This window comes from Podarcis filfolensis (assembly GCF_964270895.1).
Source record: "Podarcis filfolensis genome assembly, chromosome: 11".
Lineage (NCBI taxonomy): Eukaryota > Metazoa > Chordata > Lepidosauria > Squamata > Lacertidae > Podarcis > Podarcis filfolensis.
Genome location: NC_139613.1, coordinates 56482916 through 56508281, shown reverse-complemented (window position 1 = coordinate 56508281; position 25366 = coordinate 56482916). Strand labels below are relative to the sequence as shown.

The 25366-nt window shown below is 42.0% G+C and overlaps 1 protein-coding gene across 2 annotated transcripts in view; it reads right to left on the bottom strand.

Annotated features, from left to right (window-relative positions):
* The window catches only part of FRMD3 (FERM domain containing 3), a 127350-nt gene extending 102501 nt beyond the window's left edge, over nucleotides 1-24849 (bottom strand). The window contains exons 1-2 of one of the 2 annotated variants that reach the window (XM_083576852.1): nucleotides 24652-24816; nucleotides 24163-24368 (exon numbers count right to left, since the gene is read on the bottom strand). In XM_083576852.1, coding sequence (XP_083432978.1) covers nucleotides 24163-24312 — 150 coding nt within the window. In that variant the 5' untranslated portion in view covers nucleotides 24313-24368; nucleotides 24652-24816. Of the gene's footprint in view, nucleotides 1-24162 lie in introns of both variants that reach the window. The other variant, XM_083576853.1, reaches the window with a different exon arrangement.
* Between the last annotated feature and the right edge of the window lie 517 nt (nucleotides 24850-25366).

Genomic DNA, 25366 nt, shown 5'->3' with positions numbered 1-25366 from the left:
ACAGCTTCTTCTTCTTTTTTGAACTAAGATATGATAGGCCCTGCAGAGGCAAAATCTAACATTCATTCTAAGGTGTCTTGAAGTCATTCAAGAATATTTCCCCATTTCAGTAACTGCATATCAACACCATTCACAGCTTAAAAGTTTCCTCACTTTATATGTCATCACACACATTCCAGCTAAAATGAGAGAGAAAAGTGTCCCTCCACTTGCCTGCCTTGGATGTTGGCCCAATCTGCCCTGCACTGAAGGCCAGCAAGGAGTAAATGATGATGTGTAACCACCTCTCTGCCTGTCTACATTGTCTCCCTCTGCCAATATCTTCTCCATCCTTCCTCCACTCCACCCCCCCCCCACTTGCTTCTGGTACTAGAGGTCCTGGATAAACTCCTTGTCTGTTTCTCTTCTCTCATGACCAGCTTCTCCATTTTTGACCGAGGTAGGAGCAACTCCTTGCCAGTTTATTTTTTAATTTAAATATTGCTGGCTATGTCATTAAAGCTGAAACGCATGCTCTTTTGAAGGAAAATATAGTCACAACTGCGGGACATGGGTGGCACTGTGGGTTAAACCACAGAGCCTAGGACTTGCTGATCAGAAGGTTGCGGTTCGAATCCCCACGACGGAGTGAGCTCCCGTTGCTCAGTCCCTGCTCCTGCCAACCTAGCAGTTCAAAAGCATGTCAAAGTGCAAGTAGATAAATAGGTACCGTTCCGGTGGGAAGGTAAACGGCGTTTCTGTGCGCTGCTCTGGTTCGCCAGAAGCAGCTTAGTCATGCTGACCACATGACCCAGAAGCTGTCTGTGGACAAACGCCGGCTCCCTCGGCCTATAGCGCGAAATGAGCACCGCAACCCCACAGTCGGCCACGATTGGACCTAATGGTCAGGGGTCCCTTTACCTTTACCTATAGTCACAACTATAGGAGAACACACACACACACATGATAGCCAATAAATCCAAAGTAGTCCAATGCCTTGGAAAAAGAAGCTGGCTAGGAATGCCCTAGGTCCAGGCAACTGCAAAATGCTATGCTGGGTGGAACACTTGAAACCATTAAGCTTCCTTCCTTCAGACTGGTACTTACTCCTTCACCAACTTATCTATGTCTGTTTGTATGGCATTTCCACTGGAGACTGTTTGTCCATATATTTTGTAGGAAGGTGCAAGTGCCATCTGCCCTGTATTTTGGGCTGCAAGTCTGACAAAGTAAAGCTACGATCCCAGCTACTCCACCTTCCTAAAAAGTTTTATAGCTTCATTTTCCTCCCTAGGCGTTTGTAATCCCGCCTCAGGCTAAGCAAGTGTATGCTCCAGTTCCCACAGCTGTTGGGAAGCAAAGAACAGGTTTGTGGCACTGTATTTGGTTTGTGCTTCCAACATAAGCTTCAGGTGTTGGCAATTAAACTAATGTTATTTCAGATTTCCGGACCAAACACCACGTAAAAGCATTTCCATTTGATTAAAGTGCCGTTCTTGTTAATGGTGCAAAGACCTTCTGCTGGTACATCTGGTCCACTGTAATTCTTTTTTTTGCGGGGGGGGGGGCAACATTCCTACATCTTAAAAGCTATTGTACTCACTTAGAGTTCTGAGTACCCTGAAGATTTTCATTTGGCAATGAATGCTTGCTCAGGTTTTCATGTTCACTTCTGGTGTTATAGATCAGTCAGTAAAGCTATGGGAGAATCTCTTGCAAATAAGCAAATTGCTTTCATAATTCATGAATGCCACATTAAATTTAATACATAATATCCTAGAGTGGGATATGAATAATGGAACAAGTAGGAAACCAATTCCCTTTATATTTTTGATCTCTGGGATTCAATCTGGTAGCATTCTTGTCCTTAATCATATTAAACTATGCTTTTAAAAATCAACTGTAAAAGTTTTATTAAAAAACATTTACATTCCTCTGCTCATTAAATGTCTAATAGGGAAGATTTACTATACTGTACTGTATTACACAGAAATCGTTCATTTCTCCTTTAGCTCCAAGTTGATAACCCTTTTCTTCCTTTGTGCACTTGTCTAATTTTGGAAACTGCTGCTATAAAAGACATTTTTTAAACAACATTTCTTATTTTCTCTCTTCTGCCCAAATCTATCTACTTCCTGACCTCAGCTGAAAAGAGAGATATTTCCCCATGCTGTCAGTCTGCTTCATTTGCCCTACAATTTCATTCCAAACAAACAAATTCAAAACTGAGCATGTTTGATAGCTGCCAATTGTTCTCTATTTTTACTCCTAGAAACTATGTTTACAGAACCCTTCTTTCCCAAGAAATTTGTCAACAGACTAAGCAATGACACCTGTTCAGAGCATTAGGAACTTTTGAACCAACACACTTACAACCTGCGCTTCTTATTGTGCAGCGAGTCAGCACTTGGCTGGTCAGGACTGAACAGTAAGAATCAAAAGAGTTTCCAGCATCCAATTTAAATCACACTTTCCTGCTACAGAAGATTTTTAACAATAACTTTTTAAACATCCTTTTTTCATGCTTTAAATGGTAATCTTCACACCAGAATTGTTGTACTTTCCAGTAATTTTAAAGCAAATTTGTGGAAGAGCTCAAGGGACTTGAAAGCAGATTGGGGCCAAATATTCCCTCTTCCCATCTTGGCATGGTCATTAAGTGTAAACGTTTTTACTGATGTAAAATGAGTTTTTGTCGAGTCTGCTGATAGTTATTTAAGACAAGGCACCAGACAGCGTTGCCCTTTAAAAAATAAAAATAAAAATAAAAACTTTGCTGCCACCGAAGGGGCCACACTCAAAGCAGTTCTGTGTATCCTCATTTGCCACCAGGTACCACCTGACCTTGCTACACCTCTGCAGAGAAAGCAAGCTTGTTCCCTCTTCCATGTGACAGCCCTTCAGAAATTTAAAGAGGGCCATTATATCTCCTCTCAGTCTCATCTTTTCCAAGGTAAACATACCCAGCTCCTTTAATTGTTCCTCATAAGGCTTGGTTTCCAAACCTTTCATCATCTTGGTTGCCCTCCTGCACATGTTTCAGCTGGTCAACATCCTTCTAAAATTAAACCAAGGAAGTTGGGTTCCCCCAGCCCCCCTAAACAGCAACCCCCCTTTCCCAAATGGTGCGTGCCAAAAATACTTTTGCAAGTGAGAAGTTCTTTGTGTGAACCTAAATAAAGTGAGAGTCTGCCCTGTTGCATTGTTTGTTTGTTTGTTTCGAATAATTTATGGACCACTTGATTGAAAAAACAAAACCAAACCTCAATGCGATTTACAAAAGATAAAACAGTAAAATAAGGGAAAACCCACAGCCCTTCTTTCAAAACATACAAAAGTGGGTTTTTTGTGTGTGTGTTTTAATGAAATTCCCTCAACTTTCTAAGCATCTGGGTAGATCTATCTAAACATGAATGTTTTTAGCAGCTGCTGAAAAGAGTACATATTAGCAATGTTATTTTACAAAGATGAACTTTGCCATTTCCTAACATTCATCTGAGTAGAACATCCGTTACGATGCCATGCATGTTTTATGTATTTATCCAAGGTAAATGAGCCAGGAATGTCTGAGCATCACTTCCAGACTTTAAAATAAGCGCTTTTCCTTAAATGTGAATGTGTGGTTTTTATTATGTTACGATAACGATCATTTAAAAGCTAGGAAGTCTGTATCACAAATGGCGCACTTTAAGAAGTTCCTATTTAATCAGGAAACGTTTTGGAATGTGTTAGAGCTCCATGGAATTCAAGCTTTTAGCACTCTGGCAGCATCACTAAGTGGCAAGAGAGAGCAGTGCGTTGAAAGAGAGTCCACAGCACCATTAGCGGAAAGGCATCATAATGACTCTGCTTTATGTATTTTACTACATTTGCCATCTGTGGCCCTGCTCTGGGTGCAGATGTGTTGTGGGTGGATACAAGGAACAGGTCCCTTTTGATGGTGGCTCCCTGGTGACGGAATGCCTTTCCCAGAGAGGCTCACCAGGCACCTACATTGTGGTCTGTTGTGCACCAGGCAAAGGCATGTTATTTTTCCAGCCTTTTGAAACTTAAAATCTTCTCCTGCTTTTTAATTATGTTATTTTCTGCGCTAATTTTGTTTGGATTTTGCTGTCTTTATTATGTTTTAGATGTCATGTTTACTATTTAACTTTGTATCTTACGGATTTTATTTTTACTTGTAAACTGCTCAGAGAACTGTCATATGAATATAAATACTGTAAATAAGATAAGATAAACAAAGCTATGTAGAGCTGGTAAGTCCAAGGTTATAGCAACTGTATGGTTATAGCATTAAGCAATGAGTAGTGGTTCAGAGCCTGCAAGTGTCCCTGTTTTCCAGCAACAGTCCCAGATTTACAGAAGCTGTCCCGGTTTCTGATTTGATCCACTTTTCCACTTTTCCTTAGGATGTCCCTGTTTTCATTGGAGAAATGTTGGAGGGTATGGAGTTAGGTGACCCACCCACCCACCCCCCCGTGCCAAGGAGACAATGAACTATACCTTTAGAAGACATCTGAAGGCAGCCCTGTATAGGGAGGTTTTTTTAAAAAAGTTTAATGTTTTATTACTATTATTTTTATGTTGGAAGCCTCCCAGAGTGGCTGGGGCAACCCAATCAGATGAGTGGAGTATAAAGTAAAGTAAAGTAAAATAATAAATAAATAGGATGTCCCTATTTTCATTGGAGAAATTGAAAAACATAGAAAGCAATGATATGTGCTATATTGTCCATTAATGAAAAGTAGAGAAAGTTGAAGCTATCTAGAAACCTTTGTTAATATTCACCTTCAACTATCATGAATGGGAGCTGAGAACTCGACTATAGTGGGTATGACACAAATTTTAAAGAAAAAACCCTAAAGCAAAGCTAAAGGACAGTACTATAAAACACTAACTGGACCCAAAGATCTGTTGGAGAGGCCCTGTAACATGAGTGTGTGATCCTAACCCTACCATTGTTGGTTACATCAGTGAAGGATGTATTTAATCTTATCTATGATGCGGGTGGGACGCGGGTGGTGCTGTGGGTTAAAGCACAGAGCCTAGAACTTGCTGATCAGAAGGTCGGCGGTTCGAATCCCCGCGACGGGGTGAGCTCCCATTGCTTGGTCCCTGCTCCTGCCAACCTAGCAGTTCGAAAGCACCTCAAAGTGCAAGTAGATAAATAGGTACCGCTCCGGCGGGAAGGTAAACGGCATTTCTGTGCGCTGCTCTGGTTCGCCAGAAGTGGCTTAGTCATGCTGGCCACATGACCCGGAAGCTGTACGCCGGCTCCCTCGGCCAATAAAGCGAGATGAGCGCCGCAACCCCAGAGTCGGCCACGACTGGACCTAATGGTCAGGGTTCCCTTTATGATGCGGGTGGCGCTGTGGGTTAAACCACTGAGCCTAGGGCTTGTCGATCGAAAGGTCGGTGGTTCAAATCCCAGTGATGGAGTGAGCTCCTGTTGTTTGTTCCCAGCTCCTGCCAACCTAGCAGTTTGAAAGCACACAGTGCAAGTAGATAAATAGGTACCGCTCCGGTGGGAAAGTAAATGGCGTTTCTGTGCGCTGCTCTGGTTTCGCTAGAAGTGGCTTAGTCATGCTGGCCACATGACCCAGAAAAACTGTCTGCAGAAGTGGACAAATGCCGGCTCACTTGGCCAGTAAAGCGAAATGAGCGCCACAACCCCAGAGTCGTTCTCGACTGGACTTAATTGTCAGGGGTCCCTTTGCCTTTACCCTTTTATGGCACATGGCCAAATATAGACACGTGCAGCAGAATGCCATGGGGTAAAGTTTCCAAGTATCTGCTGCCACTCCAAAGTGTGGGTGGTGGGTCTCTCATGTTGGAATGCCCCTCCCAATCCCTCAAATCTCAGAAACCCCACACCTGTAGTAAGGTAAAGGTAAAGGGACCCCTGACCATTAGGTCCAGTCGTGACCGACTCTGGGGTTGCAGCGCTCATCTCGCTTTATTGGCCAAGGGGACCGGCGTTTGTCCGCAGACAGCTTCCGGGTCATGTGGCCAGCATGACTAAGCCGCTTCTGGCAAACCAGAGCAGCGCATGGAAAAGCCGTTTACCTTCCCGCCGGAGCGGTACCTATTTATCTACTTGCACTTTGACGTGCTTTCGAACTGCTAGGTTGGCAGGAGCTGGGACCGAGCAACGGGAGCTCACCCCGTCGCGGGGATTTGAACCGCCGACCTTCTGATCAGCAAGCTCTAGGCCCTGCGGTTTACCCCACAGCACCACCCGCATCCCTCACACCTGTAGTAAACATGCATATTACAGAGAAAGGTTATAAGTACAATTTATTTATTTTTAGAAACATGAGATCTTTTACCTACCATCCAGGAAACATATATCCCATTATTCTCTTCAATTTGTATATTGATTATCAGGTGCCATTCAACCCAGTCTTGAGTTTAATAGCTTAGAAATCTAAATGTGGTACACTCACAGGATTGTATTAGTGAGCATGTAGCTAGGATGATTTATCTGAATTAGCTAGGGCCAACACTGCCGCTACACATGCAAGTTGTCGTCACATTGTTAACTTTTGTTCTCTTTTAGGAACACACAGTCTGGATTGGGTAGCTTGATTTATGAGGAGCTGAGGAAGGGCAAACAGCGCCCCCCCTGCCACCCCCACAATGGGAGCAAACAGCTAGAGCAGTGATGGCAAATCTTTTAGAGACCGAGTGCCCAAACCGCAAAGCAAAACGCACTTATTTATCGCAAAGTGCCAACACGGCAATTTAACCTGTATATCTCATTTTTTCTGTGTGTTTCTCGTTTCTTCTTTATGACTGCTGTTGTAATAAATATTCCTTCATAAAAGTTATTGCATTGCATTCTTCATTAAATTATCCTTCCATTGATATATAATTTTATGGTATAACTCAGTGCTTTTTTTCTAAAAAAATGTTTAGGGGTACTCTCATTTTCACTCAAGAAAATCGCCACTGGGGGGAAATAAATACAGTTCAAATCAGGAAAAATAAATATAGTGAATTTCTTCTCCCGTTAAATTCACACTGTTTAAGGGTCTGCGTCCCCACATTTAAAAAGCACTGGTATTACTCGAAAACAAAGTGATGTTATGAGCCATCAAACCTCGAAAATACATTTTTTCCAGAAAGTTCCACAATTCTGGCCACTAGTGTACACTGGAGGGCTGTACTAAGAGCCACCCTCTCCCAATTTTTAATATGAGATAATAATGATTGCGTGCGCACATACATATAAATATAAAGAAATAAATAAACTTAGCCAGATGGGTGGGGTATTATTATTAATAATAATAATTTTGTTGTTGTTGTTGTTGTTGTTGTTGTTGTTATATTTTGCCATTTCTTTGGCTGCTGTTTGATCGCAGCCTCCACGGAATGAATTTCTCTGTTGGCTTGCTGTCTTTATATGCTTACTGACCTGGGAGTTAAGGCCTGCTGAACTCAAGGCGACTTACTCCCGAGTAGGAAAAAGAGACTGGCGGGAGGCCCTGGCGCATCGAAAGTCAATGCCTGCTCAGCCCCTTGATGCTCGACAGGCCCTGGTGCCGCAGGCTTTGGACAGCGTGTGCGAGCCTTCCTCTCCTCCCCCTCCCACCCCTGGCATGGAAGCTATGGCCCTGCTGGGGCGATGGCGCACGTGCCCACAGAGAGGGTTTTGAGTGCCCTCTCTGGTACGTGTGCCATAGGTTCACCACCACTGAGCTAGAGTCACTAACTACCTGGCCTCTTCCAGTCAAATGATCCTATCACGTTGACACGTCCTATGACCCAACCTCTCTGCTTATAACAAGAAGTGTTTAACTTTTCTCTTCACTAGACTGCTTCAAAAATGGCACAATTACGCTCTGAAACACATCTCTAATTCCCAGCAAAAGACACTGACAAATCCTTTGGAAAGAAACAAGCAAGAAGACAAAACAATCAGAGCCTTGGCAGTTCTCAATGTTCTAACGAAAGAAACTCTTTGTCTCATATCAACAGGAAGGACACCATGATAAAATAATGATTAGCACTATCAAATAATAAATATTTCATTAAAACTACAAGTATCCAGCCAATCAAATTGAATTGCTGGCAACCATTTCCCAGTCTGTGTGAGGCTGCTTCAGCATGAAGATTGCTTGTCAGACTAAGACATATTGCAACACTTTGCATTAGAGTTGCAACCGTCTGTAAAGTTCCCATTCACTGGACTGGATTTCACAAGCTGATATTCCACCATTTAAATCCAATGAAGTCGGGGGGAGTTTCTCAGTGGACAAGCCAGATTTGGCAGGGAGGGGAAAGGGAACCTGTTTTTGTATCACAGCATAACCGGTTAGCGAAATCATTAGTTGTTTATCAGTTACTCAGCTCTAGATACAGTGGTACCTCGGGTTACATACGCTTCAGGTTAAAGACTCTGCTAACCCAGACATATTACCTCGGGTTAAGAACTTTGTTTCAGGATGAGAGCAGAAATTGTGATCTGGCAGCACGGCAGCAGCAGGAGGCCCCATTAGCTAAAGTGGTGCTTCAGGTTAAGAACAATTTCAGGTTAAGAACGGACTTCCGGAACGAATTAAGTACTTAACCTGAGGTACCACTGTATTGTTACAAATTCTGATTTGTGGGATGTGTGGAAGGAGAGTTGATTCACTGGAGGGCTGGGACTTGGCAATGCTCACTCTCATCATTTTCAGCACGTGTGAAAACCAGATTCTCAAATAGGCCTTGTCAAGAAATGTTATAAATTCTGACTGTCTGTGTTCCTCTCTTAGGACTCCCCCTGTACCACCTGAAGGGGCAATCCTGCTGGGCAGGTTTCTCTTACTGCAGATAGGACATCATTCATGCTTACAGACTCTCTGATGGCTTGCAAGCTATCAGCTGGTCTGAATCACCATAGGAGCCGATACCCTTTGTCAATAGTGATCTTTTTTCTGTAAAAAGTGGGACTTGGGTGTCTCAGCAAGTTCAGTTCCCTCCCTCTCTCTCTCAAATCAAGCTTTTCCTTCTGATACCCAGGTAAAGTGTATGGTTTTCTTGAAAAATCAGAGAACAAAAGTATTCCTGGAGCAATGGAGGTTTTGAGAGCCCTGCCTGATATTTCATCATTACCAGCCAATGCAGGAAGACACTTGTCTAAAGAACCTTGCTCTTTTTCTATTTTTCACATGTTTCGGTCAGTTTTAGAAGCATTTTCTTCTTTTACTTTTCCATTGCCATGTGATCTCTGATTTCCTGTAAAACAAATTAATTTATCTCTCTTTCTCCTTTGATTTTCAGCACTGTTTTTCAGATGCATACTGTCTTGAAGCTTATCTCCATTGCAACTCTGCTTAGCTTATGCTACTGGTGCCCACATAATCAGGGGATTTTGAAAGAGAATCAAGACGTCCCCAACTGCATATAGGTTTTATAAATTCTCAGACCTGGGTAGGGTTCATATAGGAGAAGCCACCACTTTGGGCACCCGGCTTCCACTTTGTTTAGGGGTTTAAAGTTCAAATCCAGTACTTTGAATTGTGCCTAGGAATATATTTCTAGTCAGTGGAGTCTCATTATCCTAATAACTGACCCAGCTGAAGCTTCTGAACACTCATCAAAGGCATTCTTACATAGACCATGTTACAGTAATCCAGAAGACATGTTCCACTATGGCTGGGTATGATAATTCAAGGGATGGGCAAGCCTCAGCTGTACTTGAGTTTTGCTTCTGCACATGATGTTTAGTTCACATTGAGTTCATGAAACATCGTACCCTGACCTGTTCTTAATGCATGGTTGACCACATCTACGGAATGCGATAGTTATTTTCTTTTAAGTCTTGCTATATCAATCACTAGTAATAGTTTAATAAGGAGGTTTTCATGCCTGTCCAGTTCTGTGTTCCCTTTCCCAACCTTTAATCTACTGGCGATTAATGCCTATATGCAACCCTTGCATTGTATTTGTGTTAACCAATCAGCAACAAGCACATATGTGGCAATGCTGTAATATTCAATAAAAGGGACTCCCCGAGACATGCTCGGGAGATGCCTCCCAAATGACACTTGTCATTCGTCTGTCGTTTATTTCAACCCAACAGTACTGCTGTAACCTGGGCATCCAAACTCAAAGTTGGATGCAGAAGCACACATAAGTTGTGAACCTGACTTCAAAGGAAGTGGAACTCCACTGAAGGCAATGTCAGTCCTTTGGGTTGTTACCTCAAGGAAGGAGCAAATGCTCAGTGGTAAAACACACTGGACGTTAAAGATCCTGAAGGCTGGGGTGTACTTTTGTAAGCCAAGGAAATCTTTAATAAAATCATTTTTTAAAAAAGAAAAGTATGTGATTGTGAGCTGCAGAGCTCTACCCGTCTGGCTGACAGTACTGAATGGTTGACCATGAAACACACTCAGTGAGAAGCAATTTCCTATATTCTTACAATAACCAAAGTGATAGAAGCTGGACTTCCAAAAGAAATTTCATGGTGATGTAGGGACAACAGAACGGCATATAATCAAATAGAATGTACTCTGGTTGCCTGACTTGCACCTGCAATATAATGAATTTGACTACGAGAGTTTTTTGTTGCTCCTAAGAAGAATTAAGCCAGTGAGAAGGTTCATTTTTAAAACTGATTGAAACTGAATGCTCTGCAACTATGCAATTTACACTTCACATTTCACTTAGCTATTCTGCCTCTTTTTCTCTAGGGATATTGTTATGCTCAGCTGGGTAGATTTTGTTTAACTTTGAACTGATTACTCTTATCCTTCAAACCTCAGCAGCCCCCAGAGTTGTCTCTGCGATACAAATAGTCATACCAAGAATGAAAATTAATTCAAGGATTCAGGTGAAGTAATTAAGTTTTCCGGCGAAAATATAAAAGAATCTGCACACAGAGAGACCAGCTGAACTGTGGTGGGAATGTATATCCAGTTTTTTGTTACTATGAAAGTCTCAGAATATATGAGATTAACAAATCTATCAAAGCCACAACAACAAAAATAAAGAGGTTGGTACCCACTAGCATGAAAACCAAAAAAAGGGAAGGCACAAATTACAATGAAGGGGGAGGGATAAAATATCAAGGATGCACCAAAATGAAAAATAAATTGGCCCAATACAAATAAATATAGTTGACTAAATCACATAGTGATGTGCTTCTTAAGTGTCCAAGAAGAATAATTTTAATTCAAAGTGTGCTGGCCCCAAACAGTGCTATTTTTCTAGAAGAAGAGGTGTCAGAACTGATAATGAACACTTCCTTTGTTCTCTTATAATGGCAATGGCACCCACTCGAGAGGTGCTGGAACTGAGTTCCAGTGAGTTCTGGCTGAAAAAAGGGCTCTGTCCCCCAAATTCTTTCCTGTCCACTTTTGGGACTTCATCTCCCCAATTTATTCCCCAGACATTAGCATGAGTCAGAAAACAAGCAGTGTTATACTTGATTGTACGTGATTAGATAGCTGTATTTCACAGGAAAAGTCCCACATTCTCTTTTTTTTATATAAATATTTATTCGATTTTTCAATTTTATACAAACAAAAAAGAAAAAGAAAAAGAAAAATATTAAAAACAAATCAATTTCTATATCAATTTTCAATAACATGTTTCTTTGACTTCCTCATACCTCCCCTTCTTGTTTTCTAGTTCAAAATGATTATCCAGCAAATCCTAATCTCTTAACATTCCTTTTAACTAACACCTTATTTTCCAATCAACTTTTTTTAAAATTTTATAACTTAAACAATATTTATCCCATTTCTTTTTATCATAACAGCTAGAGACCACATAAATTCAATCCAGCATCTTTACATTCTCAGACCTGAAAACATAGCAAGTCCACCTGACATTCAAAACAATAGGCAAGTCAATTTGAGAAGAAAATCCAACAGTAATAAATTAAAATAAACATATTTAGCAAAAAAGATATCTTGAAACAATGCATATTTTAACGTCCAATACAGTGGACCAACTTCAGTCCTTATTTAAACAGGACACTTGCCTGTCTAGGTATTCCCCATGACCAGCTTTTCACTTAAAATTTATTCAGATTGCTTATCACAGACCAATCCATGTGAACAGTAAGCAAACCAGCAGATGCACCACTGGAACAACAACAATTCCTCTCCAAACTTAGCATCACCACCAGTGCCATTTCCTTATTTCTTTAATAATAATAATAATAATAATAATAATAATAATAATAATAATAATAATAATAAATTTTATTTATATCCCGCCCTCCCCAGCCGAAGCCGGGCTCAGGGCGGCTAACAACAATAAAACAGTACAACACAACACAACACTCTAAAATCATTCATTATAAAATTAATTCAACTCAAATTTTGATACTTTGATACTTTACATATCAAATTTTGGCCCAAAGGCCCCCAAAGCAGCAGAAAACATATTAAAACAAAATATTCAATAGAATGCCATTTATTGAATTACATTTATAGCCTGCTTTTCCTCCTGTAGGGAACCAGGGTGGAGAGACAGAGAGAGAACCACCACTTATGGGCACTATATTTCTCAGAGCTCAAGAATTTTTTTCTCACTGGCTCTGGGGACATTTTCAGCTTGACCAATTCATCCTAAAATATGGCCTCATGTGGAGCATCCTGTTGATAAATATAAGTTGCAAACATGCAGGCACTAAAACTGGACAAGAGGAAATGCTGTACTCCGTCTGCTATTTGAGAAAAGAGTGGGGTCTGAATTCACAGAGTCTAGCAAAACATGCATCAGCAGCAATCTTTAAATATGTCCACTCTATGTTCTTATATTGCTACTATTTATGAGCTAACTGTCACAGCAGATCAGAGCTCTTGTTTATTGAGGTTCTGACATCACTCGCAGGATAAATATAAATTCACTAAATCTCCTGCCTGCTGTGCTGTCTGCATAATCCTTTAACCTTTTGTTTCCCATGTCCAAGGCACTTTTCTGCACACATACCCATGAGCCCCATTGGTCTCTATTCCCATTATTGTCCTCCTATTCTTCCTTGTTTCTCAAACTGTCGCCTCTTGACAGTGGGGTTCATCTCCCAGCCACCACTGGCCCTGGGCCTCAAGGCTGCCGTCAACATATGCTGCAATGCAGCATCACTTAAGGGGAGGAACTTCAAATAAGAGATTCTGGAGAAAGGGAACAATTTTTTAAGAGAATCTATCCATAAGACACGAAGCCTAGCACATACTACTAAATATATATTTTTAAAAGAGCATATAACATGAATGCTGAAGGTCAGGGAAGGGGGAGAGACTGGGAGTTAGGAAATGACACAATTATTGACCATCTGAGTAGGTGATTACAATACTGTAGTAACTGTGCAGATGAAAATGATAGAAGTCAACTGTGTCATTGCTTGCATCTTGCCCGTTGCAGTAAAGGGCTCATGGAACACACGTAATAAGAAGTTCCGTTTTGCAGATAAATAACTTGGCTTTTGAGTGAACTCTTCAAAGGTACACTAATGTCAGAAACAGAGTTAGATGCCACCAAAGGTCGTCATATTCTACATTTGCCTCCAAAATAGTTTCCTGCCCAGTAGGATACCCTGCAAGCTGAAAAGATCAGTCTATGTGCAATTCAGAGCACAGTGTACAAGCAGATATCAGGTGCACTGTTTACAGGAAATGGTTCTGAAAGTGTACCATCAAATGTAATTGATTATATGATTTGTGTGTTTTTTAAAAAAATGAACATTTAAACAATTAAAATCTGTGTAGAAAAGATAATAACTGCACATAATAAAACTGCATAAAACCAATAGAAAACTAGATAATCTCACATCAATTGTACAATAACTAGCAGTATATCAAAACAATAGCCTACATTTTCATTTTTTACACCACAGGTTGCTCCTAAGGGAAAACAATTTAAACATACAATCACAGCAGAATGAGTAGAAATAACCTATAATGAACCTATAAGAATGTTAAATACTACTGTATTATATTTATGAAAGCACAACTCTGGTGCAACATCTGCTACTGAAGGAGGTCAAGAGAGTTTTTTACGTGCGTTTTACAACTAGGCTGGCATACATAAACCAGGCAACCTACCTCAGCACACAGAATAATTGCTAAAAATAATCAAGCAAGGAATAAAGTTAGGCTTCAATAATAAACATTGAAAACATGATCTATGATGATTTAATAAAATCTGATTTCCCCCCACACACACACACACCAAGAGTCTTACACTTCTTAACTTACTTCAGTTAGCCTTGGAAAAACTCACTCCCCCCCCAAAAAAAACCCCTTTCATTCAAGTATTACTTTTATTAGATATTTTCATTAGAAAATACAGGTTTCACACCCTGGCATGGAACACAGACCTGAATGAGAAACTAGAGGAGGAAGTCTGGAACAAGAGCTGGTTGATGAATGCCAAGAGGCTGATCTGCATGAAGAATTGCCAGAGCGAGCTGCTAAACCACTGGTATACAACACCTGTCAGACTGCACATAATCAAAAAGACATTAAGTCCCCTTTGTTGGAAAGTGAGTGGGCAGATTGGATCACTCTACCATCTGTGATGGGAATTCCGTACAGTCCAGATTTTCTGGAGCAAATTTATTAACTAGTGTGAGGACATCCTCCATTGCCAGATGAAATGTGATCTCAACAGAGCTTATTCTCCTGAACCACAGATACGAGTGGTGCTTTCAAATTTCTTAAGAACCTCTATTTCAATGGCTGTGTGCATTTTGCAGCTCTGGATCCCTTCATAAACACAGAAGGTTGGTACTGACATGGAATTTAACTTTCTGAAAATCACAGCTTTTATTTAAAAACAAACAAGGCGATGTTCTTGAAAGTGTGTTGGACGGGGCTCATGAAATCTCAGAAGCCTTTCCCCGAGATTCAGCAGCAGCAGATTAAGTTGTGCAGAACAAGCAAATATGGTCACATTTTCTTAATCTGGGTAGTGAATATAAACCACAAAATTGAGCTTTGAGGGTATCGTTGTAATATGTTTAAAGTGCAGAATCTGCACAGCCCTGTTGTTATTTCTAAAGTGGATTCCTCACCACATCCCTCCAAAAAATATGGCAACATTAAACACCAAGCACTGAAAGCTTTACATTTACTTTGGTGTTGTTTGATATTAAACTATATGCTATGAATTTGCCCTCCTTCACTGTCAATGTCAGGAGCACTTCTTGGCTGGCCTTAGTGGTGGGACAAAGGGCAGGTACTCTTCAAAAGAGCAGTGAGACTCAAAGGCACACCCAGGCTGCCACTTTTGGGGGGTAAGATTGAGTCACAAATTCAGGTTGATTGAGAGGACTTGCACAACAAACACACTTCCCCAAAAGGTCAGGATTTTGTGATAAGAAAAGTGATGGGGGGTGCAGTGGAAAGTGTGGGATAACACTTGCTTTCATTTAACAAGGTTTTGCCTTCCTGCAAACAAATCAGATTGAATGTTCACTAAATCATCAACCTTCTCTAATCTCCCTACAAACAAATCAGGATGAATGCTCAATAAACAAGTCTTCTAGAAGCGACCTAAGTATGTTGGTCCAAATCTAAATTAAAAGCCCCAGGAAAATGGGAAATCTAAAAAATTTGGGAGTGGAATGACTGTAAGCTGAAAACAAGTTCCTGGGCTGAGCACACAGAATATCACAGCACAGAATCATGCCCAGAGGCATTCTGTTTCTTAATTCTGGGGGGGAATGAAGCATTCCCCCCCAAGTTCTTAAGGAGAGGACTGAGAACCCTTCAATTTTGAGTGGTGATGTCAGCACTTCTCACAATGTCACGTGACATCACCCCCCTCCAAAGCGCCTTTGGCACACACACCAATTACTGCCGTGCACCTGGTTCTAGTTGGCAGACTTTGGGCCACCATTAATTTATTTTAAAAAAAGAAAAAGATCCTACAAGTTTGAAGACTGCCCACACTAGATTAAGGTCTTTATATTACAGGCACTGAAATATATGTATTCCCCATGGGTTTGGCAAACTTACCATCCAGGTATAGGGCAGTATATAAATTCAATTGAAGAAGAAGAAGAAGAAGAAGAAGAAGAAGAAGAAGAAGAAGAAGAAGAAGAAGAAGAAGAAGTAGTCTTTGATTTGTTTTTCTATAATTCCTGTATTTGCAGACATGGACTATCTATCTGCCAACCTGACTGGAAAAAATCCTCCACTGCTTTAAGCTACGTCTGTCTACAATTGCTCTTTAAATCTTCACTGAAATCCTTTTAGCTTTGCGTTTGGTCAGGCAGGTCAACCATCTTTTACAAAGAGTCTGCGTGTTACAGACTGTGGCCGTTATGATTTCAGGTTATTTTCCATTCTACTTGTCCCCTTTTTCTGCTGTGCCATTGCAGTTTTACTCAATGATGCTGCAAAGCAGCTGAGTCCCAAGGGGGGGTTAAGAAATAAATCAAACACCAGGGCAACTATGTCATCAGAAAGATTGCTTATGTCTTGCCATGGGTCTTGACCCTTTCCACTGCCACTTGCCTGGTTCACCTAATTGCTAATCATCAAGTCCCATGTATGAAAAAACAGCATATTGAATGTTGACCTTTGGTCAAGAAATCTAGCCCTAAGCCATGCAATAACCTATATGATAACACCACTGCCTTTTAACCAGCTGGTTAGAATCTGTAATAGCCTGATTCATTTGAGACATTCCTCAGCCCACTCAGTGATTCCACAAAGGGAGTTCTCATCACCCGTGTTAGGCACTACGTTCCTTTTTGAGTGCCTGAGATCCCATTTTCAAAGAACATTAACATTCCAGTGCTAGTGCTACTTTCACAGGAACACTAAAAAAATTACACTGGGGAAAGAGGGCAAACTACTGCTGCTGCTTTTCAAAAAAAGAATAAACTAAAGACATCCCACAAAACAATAATGTCCTTTCTGGTGTGTTTAATAGCCTGCTACTTTGATTTAATATTAGAAACATAGAATTGTAGAATTGGAAGAGACCACAAGAGTCATCTAGTCCAACACAGGAATATTTTGTTCAACTTAGGACTCAAACCCATGACTCTCTGAGATCCAGAGTTTCATACTCTACCAACTGAGCTATACCTCCTTAACATTACAGAAAGTAACACTTTCTGTAATGTTGGAGAGGGATTGTTTTGAATAAGTGTTTATCTGGAACTTCATATGCACTACAAATAAGAGTCATTGCAGATGTTTGGTTTGAAAGATTATTGGTATAAAAGGCTAAACGACAGCATAAGGGTGCTTTGGAAGTTAGTCGTTTGTGGTGCTTCTGCTTGGAACGGGTAAATCAAAATCTTAAAAGGGAAATATACTCTGAAGCACCTATTGGCTGCTGTCCCTAGGCTATTGCAGAGGCTTTGAAGGGCACCTGAAAGCAGACTGGGTAATTCAGAATATTTTGAACCAAAGAGACCATGTACTATAATATCAGGTTTCACAGCTCTCCTGCTTCTTCTCTTTTTAAAATGACTTTGTGACTGTGAAAGTAACAGTTTTCTATATTTAACAACACACACATCTAAGCAAGATGTGTATAGGGATAATATAAGTCTGCACTGGATAGAAGCCAGTCACTTCATGCTCACTTCCCAGCATATGTCTCCCTTCGCAGCGCCCAGAGCACCAAATCCCATATTCTCTATGTGCATCAACATGAATTTGCCCACAGTCTAGTAATATGCAATGCCAAACAAGCAGAACTGAAAAGCTGGTTTCAAATCCTATACTTTACTTTATTTTTCTAATAATGCTTCATTTAATGGCATTATGGAGGACATTAATGCTCACTTTCTCATGTAAGCTTTGAGATCATCACTATAACATTCCATTATGAAATAATTGTTGATATACATACAATGTCTCAGAGACTGTTCCTCCTATTGCTTGGCATTCCACTAAACCTGAGGCAGGTTCCATACTCATTTACCCTCTTGGCAGCCTGTCAGTGAACACATGCCAGCGCATGATGCTTCACGGCACTATCTGCGGAGAATTTAGTCCACATGGAACAGAACCAGCTGGAGCTACAAGAACATGAACCTCCCAAAGAACATGTCTTTTCTTCTAGCATAAAATGTCAGGAAGTGTCCTCAAATGACTCCACTAAGGTCATTAGATTCATACGGGCAGCGTAAAGAGTGGATGTTTACACAAGCCTCCGTGGTTGTTTTATCAATAGCAGCACACAAAAATTTGCATGAGATAGGAGAATTCCCAAAAAAGAAAATCCGAACTCTGAATTGCTGAATTGCTCTGGATGCAACATGAATATAAATAGCACAAGTCAGAAAAAATTATTTATGTAACTTACAATGTGTAAAACACACATAACCACACGTGCATTTTTATTTCATTTACTTGTCCCAGGAACATTTAATGGAAACATGCTGAATGCTTTCCATTCATGTAGAAAAAAACATTAAAGTTGGTGTGAAACCTCTTAAAAACCAGCGGCCATGACAGTCTGTACAGTCTGTACAGAACAAGGACCATTTCCCCAAGACTGGAGAAGAATGAGATCCCTGAGCTTTCCCTTACACCAGCAAATCTGAATTCCAACTGTCCTGACTGAATGAAACTAAACTGACTGAAACCCAAGTAAAACTGACTAAAGTTATATGAAAGTTGCACTTCTACTCCATTAGATGCAGCACAAGCTTTGCAACGTTGCTGTTGCTATAGCTTGTGGTAGTAATAGTACAGTAGTAGTATTCAAAATATTTTATGTACTTTTTATTAAAATAATACCAAGGCGGTGTTCAACAAAACTGTTTGGTACAAACCACTGGAAAACAATAAAATATACAATATTTATTTATTTCATAAAGTTTATATACTGCTTGATTACAGAAAACCTCAAAGTGGCTTACGAAAAGAATAAAACAACAAGATTATTAGTAACAACAATTAAAACGTTCAAAAAATTAAAAACTAGCAATAAACTAAAAACACATCAGCATTCTAAATATCTGGGTAGGCTGGTTGTTGTTTTTTTTAAATGAATATTTATTAGATTTTCCAATTTTATATAAACACAAAAAGAAAAAGAAAAAGAAAAATATTAAAAACAATTCAGTTTCAATAACAGTTTTTCAATCACATGTTTCTTTGACTTCCTCATACCTCCCCTTCTTGTTCTCTAGTTCACCTTATTAATTCAGCAAATCCTAATCTCTTAACATTCCTTTTAAAATAAAACCTTATTTTCCATTCAACTTTTTTAAATTTAATAACATAAACCATTATAATCCCCATTATCTTTATCATATCAGCTAGTCCCCACCAAAGTTCAAACCAACATCTTTTCAAAGTTCATTAATTTTATAATATTTCTGTAGATAATCCTTGAATTTCTTCCAATCTTCTTCTGCTGACTTTTCTCCCTGGTCGCGGATTCTGCCGGTCATTTCTGCCAGTCCCATACAGTCGATCAACTTCATCTGCCATTCTTCCAGAGTGGGTAGATCTTGAGTCTTCCAGTGCTTTGCTATAAGTATTCTTGCTGCCGTTGTAGCATACATAAAAAAAATTCTGTCTTTCTTTGGCACCAGATGGCCGACTATGCCCAAGAGAAAAGCCTCTGGTTTTTTCAGGAAGGTATACTTAAGTATCTTTTTCATTTCATTATAAATCATTTCCCAGAAGGCCTTAATCTTTGGGCACGTCCACCATAGGTGAAAGAATGTACCTTCAACATCCTTACATTTCCAGCATTTATTATCGGGCAAGTGATATATTTTTGCGAGCTTGACTGGGGTTATGTACCACCTGTATATCATTTTCATAATATTCTCTCTTAAGGCGTTACATGCCGTGAATTTCATACCTGTGGTCCATAACTGTTCCCAGTCAGCAAACATAATGTTATGTCCAAGATCTTGTGCCCATTTAATCATAGCTGACTTAACCGTTTCATCCTGTGTATTCCATTTCAGCAGCAGGTTATACATTTTTGACATGATTTTAGTTTTAGGTTCTAGCACTTCTGTTTCTAATTTAGATTTTTCCACCTGGAAGCCAGTTTTCCTGTCCAAATTGTATGCCTCCCTTATCTGAAAATAATGTAGCCAGTCTCGGACTCTGGGTAGGCTGGTTGAAACAAAAATAGTTTTAGCAGGCACTGAAAAGAATAAAGCGAAGGCACCTGCCTGATGTCAATAAGCAGGGAGTTCCAAAGTGTAGTTTCTGCCACATTAAAAGATCGATTTCTTACGACTGCAGAACAGGTATTGTGTGGCACCTGTAACAGTGCCAGTTTCACAGAGCAAAAGGGTGTAAGGCAATCTCGCAGGTAGATGGGTCCCAAGTTTTTAAGGGCTTTACATACCAATACTAACCCTCTGAACCTGACCCAGTACAAATCAGCAACCAGTGCAGATCTCAGAGCGCAGGTGCTACATGCTGACAAGATCTCGCTCCTGTCAGCAATCGTGCTGCAGTATTCTGCACTAACTGCAGCTTCCGGATCAAGTGCAAGGGAAGCTCCACATAGAGCACATTACACTAATTCAGTCTTAAGGTAACCAGTGCATGAACTACTGTGGACAAGCCTTCCTGGTCTAGCAATGGGTGAAGCTGCTGTACCAACTGTAGTTGGTAAGAGGCACTTCTAGCCACTGAGGGTACCTGAGACTCCAGGGACAAAGCTGGATCCAGAATCACCCGGAACTGCAAACCTGCTCCTTCAAGCGGAGTTCAGCTGCATTCAGGGTAGGCAGTTGACCAAGTTCCCAACCACAGGAACTACTGACCCACAGTGCCTTCAGCTGGTGAGGATTCAAGCTCAGCTTATTTTTCCTCATCCGTCCCACCACCATTGGCACAGCCTCACCTGATTTGGATGTTATGGGGAAATAGAGCTGAGTGTCATCAGCCTACTGGTAGCACCTTGCCCCAAAACTCCTCCTGAAGCAATCTAATAGAAACAACTTTTACACTCAGAGTAACCAGTAAGCATTCAACTGGTATCAGAAGCCAACCAAAGCTGCATCCCATTAGCCTTGTTGACCCAACACCAGATGCAGGTCCTCAGATGCTGCCCCAGGGTGGAGAAGTGTTCTGGCAAAGGAGAATGAAGTTTCATGGTTATGTCTCCCTGGCCATTGCTGCTGTACCATGTTGCTGCTTTCATCCACTCCACCATGTTATGAGCATGGTCCAGATTCTATCCCATATTTATAGATCTCATGGTGCAGAGTGACAACAAATATGAATAGGAGTATATGCTTTGACTCCCGCCTCTCAACTAGGCGTAGTGTACAGATGGAAGCCCACTTGCTGCTGTATATCATATGCATATGATTCCTGACTGGCCATAGCAAAGTATTGATTGCATACCTCAACCATGGTGTCCAGCAGTCAAGGCTATTCCTGCCTGCAGTGTGTAATTAATTCACTGGCAGTCTAAGCAATTGGGGATTGGTTTGTGTAAGGAAGGGATACTGCAGGTCCATATACCTGATTGGGGCCAAAGCAGAGCAGAGATTGATGCATGTGGGTGTGTACTTTGGCCAGCCAGCGTAGACTCTGGACTGCAGGTCAATATATCCTCACCTACTTCTCCATCATCCAGTAAGTGAATAGGGTCTTCTTGGCCTCCTATACTTGATCACCCAACTGTGATAAGGAAACCTAGGAATGGTCCATTCCCTGCAGTTAAGCCCATCTTTATGTACAAAGGACAGGATCAAACCCTATGTTTTAGCATCAGCTTCTTGGGCCAGTACAGCAATTGATAGCTCCCTCCCAATCAGTGTACTCAGCTTTCTTTTATTTGATGTACTAAGAAAACTCCAAGCTGCTAACTGTTACTTATCCGCTATAAGTAAATTTGCTGTCATAACTGCAAATTCTTCCTTTTCTGCCCTATGAAAAAAATGCTATCAAACACAGACATTTACTCACAAAAACAAAAGTTAGTGATTTAAGTTATATTGCCTCACCTACTTAATATCTACAAACCTTTGCAAGTAACAAAGAAACAACTATCTCTTTCAAAATATTCTTCCGTGGAAGCAGAAAGACTTATTCAAATTGCTTCAAGTATCCACTTGTGCTAAGCCATCTTGAACATTATCAGATATGTACTCTATTTTTTAAATGACCAATATATCAACAACTCCACCACTTCATGTTACAGTTCCCTGGCAATCTATCAAATCAACATTTCTGTAGTACACATATATCAAACAAATGTTTTCCTACTACAGGTAAATAAATTCCTCTACACCACACACACTCAGTCAACCATTTCTATATAGTGCATAGTGGTTCACTAATCTATTCCCCCTTGGGGAACTAGATAGTAGCTTTCATATTCAATAGATTTCAGCCATTCCTGTATTTCATGAAGCCTGCTACTAAATTCTCCAGTTAAAAGCCATTGGGGTGTGTTAACAGCACAACATACTGGAACAAAATTCCTGGCAGTTGGAAATAAAGAGAGAGGAAGAGGTTAATAGATTCTTAATTGTATTGTCCATCTCCACTTGTCAGAGAGGCATTGAAAAATGCAGTCTACCAGCCACTCTCAGCAGAGCTTATGTTTCCCATACATTCCTTCTAGAATAGAACCGAAATCTTTCAGCAGTTAGGCTAGTAGATTAATCAACTGAATGTTTTGTTGATTAATAAGTAATAATTAGTTTTAATTTGCTGGGATATTTATTTTTCCATGCTATTTTGGTTTTCATGTAAGAGCTCATGAAAATGAGAAAACTAAAAATGGCCCTTGCACAGCGAGTGCTGGCTTTCCTTATGTTTATTAATTAATAAGCTGTATTGTACTCCTTTCAATATCTCAAAAAGGAATAATATTCAAAATTTATTTCCATGTGATCAATTCATTAATTGATTTAACCTGTCAGGAATCAACTATACATTCTCTGTCTGGTTGCCAGCCCTGATCATTCTTTTTGCTTAAGCCCCACAAACAGCATAAATATTTTTCTATTACCGAACACAGCTAGAGCTGCTGCCAGGGGGTTCCCTAGCTCCTAATTCAGTTGCTGGATTGTGTATTGGTCCGAGATTTATTTATTTTTAACCACACAGGGAAAAGGGAAAGCTGCTGCACATACTGTTAACCATCCTGATATACAGATGCAAAATGTAAATATAAGTAAGCATCTAAAGGCTGAGGATTTCTGTGCTGCAATATACCTAGTGACACCATACATAGATACCAAGAGCCTTGTTTTTCTGAAACCTCCTGTGCAACAGGACCAGCCACCCAGCACCCCGTTGAATTCTATGTCCCTAGAAATACCATACACTATTCTGGAGCATATAAGGAAAGTACAACAGCAAGAGTCCACCTCTATCCATAACAGCCTGTTTACAATGAGCAAAAATTGTCGGCACACTGTTTCATCACCAGAATACTTTAGTCTTCACTTGTGGTGCTTACGTTTTATTTATGTCTTTCTTTCAAAGGACTACATGACCACTCCCGAACAGTATTTGAACAACACAGTAAGGCAGTGCTCAACTCTTAAAAAATAAAAAGTGCTGACCGCCCTGACTCAGAATCATCAGTACCACCCAGACAGACCATGAGTCAAATTCAACATGCACAAGTTTCTTATAGTAGAAAACACAGCACAACTAATAAATGGTGAAGAAAAGTTGCTTCTCCTGTCATCTACATTGTCACGGGCATCACCCAACCAGAGCTGTGCCACCCATGCTATCCAGAGAGCACCCCAACTCACAATGGCCCCTCTGAGTGGGAAAAAGGATCACATCCCCTCCCCTTCCCCAAAAGCAACGATATCATGCAGCTTTTGCTATTGCAGAGCTGCAGCCTCTGCAAAGCAGAAAGGCTTTCTCGAGGAAGCACGTCTGGATGTCACGCAAGGAATGCGCAGCAGCTATGGAATCGCTGCGCTGCAAAGCAGTAGCCTGGGAAGGCCCTTCCTTGGTTAACTTCCCAGGTTTTTAGCACCGATTTTCCATTTCTAAGCGCGGCTCTCCCACCCACCCACCTGGCGGTACCCAGCCCTTCGCCTGCGAGGAAGTTCTCCCTGCGCCGATGCGCTCGGGGGAATTGCGCGCGAGAGAGGGAGAGTTTGCGCGACGGCGGGAGGGCAAGGGGGTGGCACGAAGCCAGCAGGGATGCCGGGGGGCGTCGGCCAGCCAGCCCCCTTTTTTGCAAGGGGCGCAGGGGGGTGGGGTGCCTGCCCCAGAGCCCCTTCCTCGCAGCCCAGCCGGGTAGAAGCACCTGGATGTGGCAGGAGATCTCGGAGTCGTCCAGCAGCCGGATGGTGCACTTCATCTCCTGGCTCAAAGACCTGATGCTCGAGCTCCGGAACCGGATCATTTTCATGGTCCTCCTGCCGCCTCGCCTCACGCACTCGCAGGGCGCGAACATGCACCGCAGTCCGGAGCGGGGGGGCCCGGCGACCAGCCCTGCTGCCTCGGCCCCTCCTGGCCGGGAGGGGAGATGGACGACGGGGAGGAGGAGGAGGAGACCCCGGGAGCCAAGGAAGGAGGGACCCAGCGCCTCCCTCCCTCCCTCGCCAGGCGGCGGGCGCCTCAAGCCCGAGGAGGCGGCGGCGGCGGTTCCCGCTGCTGTTGCTGGGTGAACATCATGCTGAGGAAGAAGCGGGGCGGGAGGAGCGGAGAAGAAGGGGAGGCGGCGGCGGAGGAGGCGGCGGCTGCTGTCCTCCCTTTGCCCCCCCGCCTTGCCCAAGGCAGCTCCTGTCCTGGCCTAAAGGGGGCCGCGCGCAGCGCTGGCGCCGGAGGCGAAGGAAGAGCGCCCGTCGCGCGCTCACAGCGGCGGGCTGCGGTGGGGACGGCTCCGCTCACTGCGCTGCTGCCGCCGCTGCGTCAGGCTTCGCTCTTCCCTCTCGCGCCTCCCTCCCCGCCCGCCCGGCCGCCCGCCCGGCCGCCTCTCTCTCTCGCCGTTGCCCCTCCCTCGGGCGCCTGCCCTCCCCTTCGCGCGCCTTCGCCCCTAGCTCCTTCTTCCCCTTCTCGCCCTCATATTCCCTTCCTTTTGCGCCGCCGCTCTCCTTCAGCCTCCTCCTGATTCTCCTTCGCTTCCTGGCCCTTTCCCTTCCTCCTCTCCTGCTCCTCTTCGCGTCCTTTCCATTTCTTCCACCCTAGCCTCAGATTTATTTCCTTCAGCCTTCGCCACTCATACTTTACCCCCTTCCTTGCGCCATTTCCCATTTTCCTCCCTCAACTTTTCTCTTCTTTCCTCCCCTCGTTCCTTCTTTTGTTTTCTCCACTTTCCCTCCGTCGCATATTATTCGCTTCCTCGCCTTATATTGTCTTCAGCCCCTTCATTGGCGCCCAGGCAGAGACCCAGAGGGGACCCAGTCGCTTGGGGGACACCGCTGCTTTTGGAAAGCAATCAGGAAGCTTTCTTTGGCGAAAACGAGGGTGGTGGGGACCATCAACGGGGCTTGTGCATTTCACAGAAT